This window comes from Cebus imitator, unplaced genomic scaffold (genome assembly GCF_001604975.1).
Source record: "Cebus imitator isolate Cc_AM_T3 unplaced genomic scaffold, Cebus_imitator-1.0 Scaffold217, whole genome shotgun sequence".
Lineage (NCBI taxonomy): Eukaryota > Metazoa > Chordata > Mammalia > Primates > Cebidae > Cebus > Cebus imitator.
In genome coordinates, this window is record NW_016107532.1 from 2,770,235 (window position 1) to 2,778,529 (window position 8,295).

At 52.9% G+C, this 8,295-nt stretch overlaps 1 protein-coding gene across 5 annotated transcripts in view; it reads left to right on the plus strand.

Moving 5' to 3' along the window:
• Positions 1-8,295, plus strand: part of PLEKHM1 (pleckstrin homology and RUN domain containing M1) — a 52,523-nt gene that overhangs the window by 31,238 nt on the left and 12,990 nt on the right. For all 5 annotated transcript variants that reach the window (XM_017549317.2, XM_017549318.2, XM_017549320.2 and 2 more), the window contains 2 exons: positions 3,212-4,132; positions 6,724-6,869. In XM_017549317.2, coding sequence (XP_017404806.1) covers positions 3,212-4,132; positions 6,724-6,869 — 1,067 coding nt within the window. The remainder of the gene's footprint in view (positions 1-3,211; positions 4,133-6,723; positions 6,870-8,295) is intronic.

Below are 8,295 nucleotides of genomic sequence, written 5' to 3' on the forward strand. Positions count from 1 at the left end.
TTTTTTTGAGACAGAGTCTTGCTCTTTCACCCAGGCTGGAGTACAGTGGTATGATCTCAACTCACCACAGCCTCCACCTCCTGGCTCAAGTGCCTCAGCCTCCCCAGGAGCTGGGATTAATAGAAGTGTACTGCCACACCCAGCTGATTTTTGTATTTCCAGTAGAGATAGGGTTTTGCCATGTTGGCCAGGCTGGTTTTGAACTCTTGGCCTCATGTGATCCACCTACCTTGGCCTCCCAAAGTGCTGGGATTACAGGTGTGAGCCGCCACACCCGGCCTCTCCACTGCTTTTACAGCAAGGCCAGCTTGATCTCCACACACTGTGAAATTTCAGAAAGCCTTAAATAACCATAACCAAATTTTTCTGTAACCCTCATGATGGGTTTCCTCTTCAAAACAAACAAACAAAAAAGGTACGCTCCAGAATCTGTCTCTCTCTCTCCTCATTTTCTGTTGGCAGAGAATCCTGCCCAGCTTAGGGGGCCCTGGCATGGGTAGTCCTGGTGTGGGTCATGTGGGTAGAGTACGATCTTTGGCTGGCTTCTGTTTTGTCTATCAGCCTGTGTGATGGCTGTGATCTCTAACCTGCCAACGAACCTGTACTTTAGGTCTAGGCCATCAAGTTTCCTAAAGGATGGGAAACCCCTTTACAATAGTGTGAAATTTCCAAGCCTGTTCCAAGTTGGTGGAGTGAGAATTGTATGTCCTTTGGACGCCCTGATTGTTGTCACACCCCAGGGAGAGGGAGCTTTGGGCAGCCTGGGATACATAGGTGCTCATCCGCTCATTCATTCAGCAAATATTATTGAGCCTCTGTGCTGTGCCAGACACCGTTCTAGGTGCTGGGGACATAGCAGGAAGCAAAGCAATGTCCCTCTCTTCATGGGATTTAGATTCTAGTAGGGGAGATGGGAAATAAAATTAACCAGTAAGCATAGTGCATGGTCAGGTGGTAATAAGTGCTATGGAGGACAGTAAATCTCTCCCTCTCTGCAGAGGTACAGAGTGGACCATTGCATGTAAGATGGCCAGAGAAGCTCTCACCAATAAGGGGAGGTTTGAGGAGACTTGGGAGGGAGGGAAGGAGGCATGAGGTATGACCGTGTTTCAGGCAAGGAGAACAAATACAAAGACCCTGCACCAGGGCTGCACTTGACTTGTCCAGTGACAGTGGAGACCAGAGTGTCAGGAGAGAGGAGATGGGAGCGGAGTGGCGAGCGATGAGGTCAACCTGATGAGGTCTGTGGGCCACCCGAAGCCCTGGCTTCTGCTAAGGGAGATAGCAGCCACTGTGGAGTTTTGGGGCAGAGAGACATACTCTGACTTCCCTTTAAACAGGTCATTATGGCTCCTATGTTGAGGGACTGTGGGGGAGAAGGAGAGGAGGTTGTCATCACAAGCCAGGTCAGAGGTGACAGTGAGTGGGGTGCGGCTGGGGAAAGGTGGGGATTCCAGATGTCTGCGGAAGGCAGAGCCAACAGGATTTGCTGATATAGGCTGTGAAAGAAAGAAAACCTAGGGTAACACCAAGGTTTGTTTTTTTTTGAGACAGAGTCTCACTCTGTCGCCAGGTGCCAGGCTGGAGTGCAGTGGCACAATCTTGGTTCACTGCTCCCAAGTTCAAGTAATTCTTCTGTCTCAGCGTCCCGAGTAGCTGAGACTACAGGCGCACACCACCACGCCCAGATAATTTTTGTATTTTTAGTAGAGACGGGGTTTCACTATGTTGGCCAGGATGGTCTCAATCTCTTGACCTCGTGATCCACCCGCCCCGGCCTCCCAGAGTGCTGGGATTACAGGCTTGAGCCACCCTGCCCGGCCGACACCAAGGTTTTTAGCCCAAGTAACTGGAAAGATGAATTTTGCCATTTGATGAGATGAAGACCGTTCAGGAAGAAGCAAGTTGGCAGCAGAAATTCATCCTGGGCTTGTCAGCTGAGATCCTAGTGGACATGCATGGCACAGATGGATATATGAATCTGGATTTCAAGAGCAAGGGCCAGGCTGGAGATAAAAATTGGGAGCTAAAGCCTGAGAGCAGGTAGATTATTGAGAAAGTGGTGCCCACAGAGAAGAGACCAGGACCTGGGACTGAGCTCTGGGCACTCCAACCTGAGAGGCCATGGGGAGGAGTGAGCCACAGAGACAGAAGGGTAGGGGTGAGGGCTGAGGAGTGGCCTTGGGGGTTGGCAACGAGGAGGACATCGGCTGTCTCAGAAGCAGCGGAATGAGACATTCAGTGGAATGAGGGGACAGAAGCCTACTTGGAGAAGGTTCCAGAAGGAATGGGAGCAGAGAAACTAGAGACCAAAAGTGTTTTTGTTTTTTGGCGGACGGAGTCTCACTCCTCAGTTGCCCAGACTGGAGTGCAATGGAGCGATCTCAGCTCACTGCAACCTCCGACTCCTGGGTTCAAATGATTCTCCTGCCTCAGCCTCCACATTAGCTGGGATTACAGGTGCTCACCACTACACCTGGCTAATTTTTGTATTTTTGGTAGAGACAGGGTTTCACCATGTTGGCCATGCTGGTCTCGAACTCGTACCTCAAGTGATCCACCCACCTCAGCCTCCCAAAGTACTGGCATTACAGGTGTGAGCCACCGTGCCCGGTCAAGACCAAGAGTTTTGATAGCTCCAAGAGTTTTGATAGCTCCCTTTTTTCTGTAAAGGGGCCCAAGAAACATGGTGGTCATTAGGGAAGTGCGTGGAGACGAGAGGTGTTTCTAAAGATGGGAGAAAGAACAGTGTGCGTGTGTGCCAGTGGGAGTCACCCCACAGACAAGGAAGAAAGCAGCGACAGAGGAGGGGGGACTGCTGGAGAGATGTCCTTGTCCTTGAGTAGGTGGCGGAGGGAGGACCTCCTACACAAATGGTGGGTTTGGCCTCACAGAAAGAAGCACACTCGGTTCATCCCTGGCAACAGGAGGGAAGGGGCGGGTGGAGGGAGCAGGGCGTGTGGAGGTGATCTTTTGGTTGCTTTTATTTTCTCAGTGAAATACAGGATGCAAGAGCAGCAGGGGAGGGTGCGAATGGGGATGTTCCCATCCAGTTTTCAGGGTCCCATGTGACAGTGCCCCGTGGCTGGCCTGTGTTCTGGGGACAGTCACCGTCCACATGCACTGCAGGGCATCAGGCAGCAGAGGTTGCCTTGAGCAGGACAGAGACAGGCCCACTGTCTAATGTGCCCCTTTTTGCCTCTGCCTCCAGGACTGTCTAACCCGTTCCGGGGTCTCATGAAGCTGGGCACCGTGGAGCGGCGGGGGGCGATGGGCATCTGGAAGGAGCTCTTCTGCGAGCTCTCCCCACTGGAGTTCCGCCTCTACCTGAGCAATGAGGAGCGCACCTGTGTGGAGAACTGCTCCCTGCTGCGCTGTGAGTCTGTGGGGCCGGCCCACAGCGACGGGCGCTTCGAGCTGATCTTCTCTGGCAAGAAGCTGGCCCTGCGTGCCTCCTCCCAGGACGAAGCCGAGGACTGGCTGGACCGGGTGCGGGAGGCCTTGCAGAAGGTCCGGCCTCAGCAGGAGGATGAGTGGGTGAACGTGCAGTACCCAGACCAGCCGGAGGACCCCCCCGAGGCGCCCCAGGCTGGCTGCCCCTCTCAGTCGTACCTGCTCTCAGAGCCTGTGGCCCTCCAGGGCACACAGTTTGACTGGTCATCTGCCCAGGTTCCAGAGCCAGACGCCATCAAGGAGTCCCTGCTGTACTTGTACATGGACAGGACCTGGATGCCCTATATTTTTTCCCTGTCCTTGGAGGCTCTGAAATGCTTTCGTGTCAGGAACAATGAGAAGATGCTGAGTGACAGCCACGGTGTGGAGACCATACGGGACATCCTGCCGGACACGAGCCTTGGGGGCCCGTCCTTCTTCAAAATCATCACGGCCAAGGCCGTCCTGAAGCTGCAGGCCGGGAACGCTGAGGAGGCCGCCCTATGGAGGAACCTGGTCCGCAAAGTCCTGGCATCCTACTTAGAGACGGCTGAGGAGGCGGTGACCCTGGGCGGGAGCCTGGACGAAAACTGTCAGGAGGTGCTGAAATTTGCCAACCGGGAGAACGGCTTCCTGCTGCAATACCTGGTGGCCATCCCCACAGAGAAAGGCCTCGACTCCCAAGGCTGCTTCTGCGCAGGTGCCAACTTGCTCTGCTGCCACCCCCAGCCTGTCAGCCTCATTCTGCCTCCTGCGGGTTCCTGATTTAGGCTCCCCACCCTTCTGCTTCCCCACAAATGCCCCATCCTTCCCCTAGGGGTGAGGCCACAGATGAGGCTTGCCCTGCAGCTTCTGCTCCTCCCTAGCCCCCACTGGGTCCAGTGCCTGGCTCGTAGGCAGGGGGCCCAGCTCTCCCCTTCCCTCTCCTGCCACCTCCCGCTGACGGGTGGCAGGCTGGCTGCTCACTGCCCTGCTCAGGGAGTCCCAGCCCCCTTCATTTTCTTCTTGCTCCGCTGTCCCATTCTTTCAGAGCAGGGTATCCTTCCAAAGATTGCTGCTGCTTTTATAAGTGTTTTTTTAATTACAAAAATGGGCTCGTGCTATTCAGTGCTGTCCAATAGAACTTTCTGTGACGATGAAAATATCCTAGGTCTGTGTGTCCAGTGCTGTAGCTACGAGCCACGTGGTGCTACCATGTGGCTAGTTTAGTTAAGCAACTGAATTTTCCATTTAAATTCACCTACATTTAAAGGGAGCGCACGGGGCTTGTGGCTACCGTGTTGAATGCTGTATATATTGTTCTACAACTTGGTTTTTTCCTACATTGTGGATGTTATTCCAAATCAGTACATCTGCTGGGTCTTCCTCATCATCAAATCTAATACTTCTGTGCTGGGCACTGGGCCAGCTGCTTTATTTGGATTATCTCGTTTAAGTCTCATAACAACCCTGTAGAGATAGGTGCTACTATTATCATCTCTGTTGATGGGGGGGAACCGAGGCACAGAGCTGGTAAGTACCTGGTCTCTGGCTCACATAGCTAGTAAGTGACAGAGGCAGAATTTTCCTTTTTTGTTTGTTTGTTTGTTTGTTTGCTTGCTTGTTTTAGTAGAGATGGGGGTCTCCCCATGTTGCTCAAGCTGGTCTTGAACTCCTAGGCTCAAGTGATTCTCCTGCTTCAGCCTCCCGAAGTGCTGGGATTACAGGTGTCAGCAACCATGCCTGGCCAGAGGCAGATTTATAAAATAATGATACTTCTTACAGTGTATTGTAAAGACTAATGAATAGGGTTCCAGAGTCTGTGCTCATAGACAAGACCCTAGAGGGCATCCCTCTAGGGTATTATTCAAGGCTGCGTGATGTCCGATTGCCCACGTTCCATCGTTAGCTCCTCCCACTACCCCCGCCATCCAGGGGCAGATGGCATCCCATCACCATGGGGCCCTCAGGTGACCTGTGAGGGGGTTGCCCTGCTGCAGAAGGCCAGAACAAGAAGCTGAGCCTTGGTTTGGAAGCTATCCTGTTGGCGTGGACTAGAGGGAAGCCTGCTTCAAGCATCTGAAAGGAAGTGGTCTGTGGTTGGCCCCAGAAGGATAGGAGAAGCTAGGCAGAGCAGAGCTTACTACAGAAAACACCTGCAAGCCTCACTTGGCCTCTCCCCTGCCTGCCCCAGCTCTCACATTTTGCTCTTCAGCCTGTGGGGGCCAGGCTCTGAGGGGGCCAGGACTCTGGGGCTTGTGAGAAAGGGTTTCTTGCCTATGGGTGTGAATGTTACAGGGGCAGCTCTCACCATGGCTGCCACCCACCAGCCTGCCAGTGGGACTGTGCCACCAGGGAGTTTGGGTTTCCTTTCTACCCAGCAGGCATGGCTCAGTGGCAGACACCAACCACTGGCATCTGGGTTGTATTTCATAATTTGCAGGGCACTTTTGCAGAACCTTGTCTCATTTAAGCTTTGTAATAACCCCACAAAATAGCTGGTAGTCATTGAATTTTACAGACGCTGAAATGGAACCTTGAAGAAATTAGGTGAAGGTCAGAGTGAGGCAGCTGGTGAGCAGCAGAGCCTGCCCTCAGGTCCCAAGGCCCAGGGACCCTTCTGCCTGCCCCTGGGGGAGGTAGGGCACATGTTCAGGATTTGATTCAGGGCCTTTGCTTTTTGCCCAGGGCAAACCCCACTCCCAACTCCCACTGGCCCCAGCTGTGGAGACACCTCCAACTGAGGGGCCGGAGCCAGCCCTGCCGCACAGTCCTGAGGCATCAGACAGTGTGCAGACTGCCCTGCCCCCTGCTGGCTGCCCCTCCACTCCCTGTGGCCAGCCCTGACCCCAGCCCCTGCCCCACCCCACTCCTGACTTCACTGTTCACCAAGCCCCCTACTCTGCTCCTTCCATTCTGGGACCCAGTGGAGGGGTGGACCTACAGGAGGCTGCCATTGGCGAGCCAGCAGTGGGGACACTGGACAAGGCAGCAAGGGGTAGTGGAACTGAATGCAGGCTCTGGAACCAGCCAAACCCAGATCTGAATGCCAGCCATGCCACTTCATCACTGTGTGACCTCTCTGAGCATCTATTTCTTCAGCTGTAAAATAATGATAGTTCTTAACAGTGTGTTTTAAAGATTAATGAATGGGGGTGGTTCTGAGTGGTGGAAATACGAGTGGTGGTTATTCTTATCTTTGTATTTACCTTTAAAAAAAAATTAACTGGCAGATCCTTTCCACCGCAGCAGCTCCCAAGTTACTAGGAGCTGACTCTGGCCACACCACTCACTTTCTGCCCGTCTCCCCAGGCTGCTCCCGGCAGATCGGCTTCTCCTTTGTACGACCCAAGCTCTGTGCCTTCTCTGGCCTCTATTACTGTGACATCTGCCACCAAGACGATGCCTCAGTGATTCCAGCCAGGATCATCCACAACTGGGACCTCACCAAGCGCCCGGTAAGTCTCGAACCTAGCCTGTCATAGCCATTCAGGGCTGCTGAGAGCCAGAGGGGTGTTCACTCCTCTTTGCTGCTGCTGTTCATCTGTTTTTTTTTTTTTGTTTGTTTGTTTGTTTGTTTGTTTGTTTTTGGGACAGAGTTTCGCTCTTGTTACCCAGGCTGGAGTGCAATGGCGCGATCTCGGCTCACCGCAACCTCCGCCTCCTGGGTTCAGGCGATTCTCCTGCCTCAGCTTCTTGAGTAGCTGGGATTACAGGCACGCGCCACCATGCCCAGCTAATGTTTTGTATTTTTAGTAGAGACGGGGTTTCACCGTGTTGACCAGGATGGTCTCGATCTCTCGACCTCGTGATCCACCCGCCTCGGCCTCCCAAAGTGCTGGGATTACAGGCTTGAGCCACCGCGCCCGGCTGTTCATCTGTTTAGAGGAATTTGGCTCCTCTTAATAAGGGAAGCCAGGGTCACTGGTTCAGGCACTGTGATGTGGGGGTGGCTAACCAAGAGAAAAGCTTGGTGCCTGTACACAGACCTGGGCAGAGTTCCATCGGTGGCTGTCTTGGTCCCCAGGGGGGAATCTGAGGATGATTTCCTGCAGCTACAAACATAACTGCTTAAGGCACCAGCAGATAAATGATAGATAGATAGATAGATAGACAGACAGAGAGAGAGAGAGAGAGAGAGAGAGAGAGAGATAGGATGGATGCATGGCTAGGTGGATGGGTAGGTAGGTAGGTGGATGGGCAGGTTGGTAGGTAGATGGGCAGGTGGTTAGGTGGATGGGTAGGTGGATGGGTAGATGGGTGGATGGGTTGGTGGGTAGGTGGATGGTAGGTAGATGGGTGGATGGGTAGGTGGATGGATACATAGGTAGGTGGATGAGTGGATGTCTGGTTTGTAGATGGATGGGTAGATTAGTGGATGGGTGGTTGGGTTGGTGGATGGATACATGGGTAGGTAGATGACTGGATGGGCTGGTGGATAGGTGGATGGGTAGATTAGTGGATGGATACATGAGTAGGTGGATGAGTGGATGGGTTGGTGGGTAGGTGGATGGGTAGATAGATGGGTTGATGGATGGGTAAATGGGTGGGCAGATGGGTGAATAGGTAGGTGGATGGGTAGATGGGCTGGCCAGTGAGCTGGCTATACCTTAGAGCAGTCATCCTTGCCTTTGTCAGCCTTATGAGGCCCAGGTGACTGCATCCCCGCAGGCCCTGCATGGGCTTATTTATTTCATGCTTTTGAAAAGCACTTTTTTGGTGCCTCCCCCATTATTAAGATAATACATAGTTATTGTTTAACATTTTAAAATTACAGAAAAGCCCAAAGACCAATCAAAATTCTGTGTCATAACTCAGCAATCACCATTATTAACATTTCGGGGTAGGCCGGGCGTGGTGGCTCAAGCCTGTAATCCTAGCACT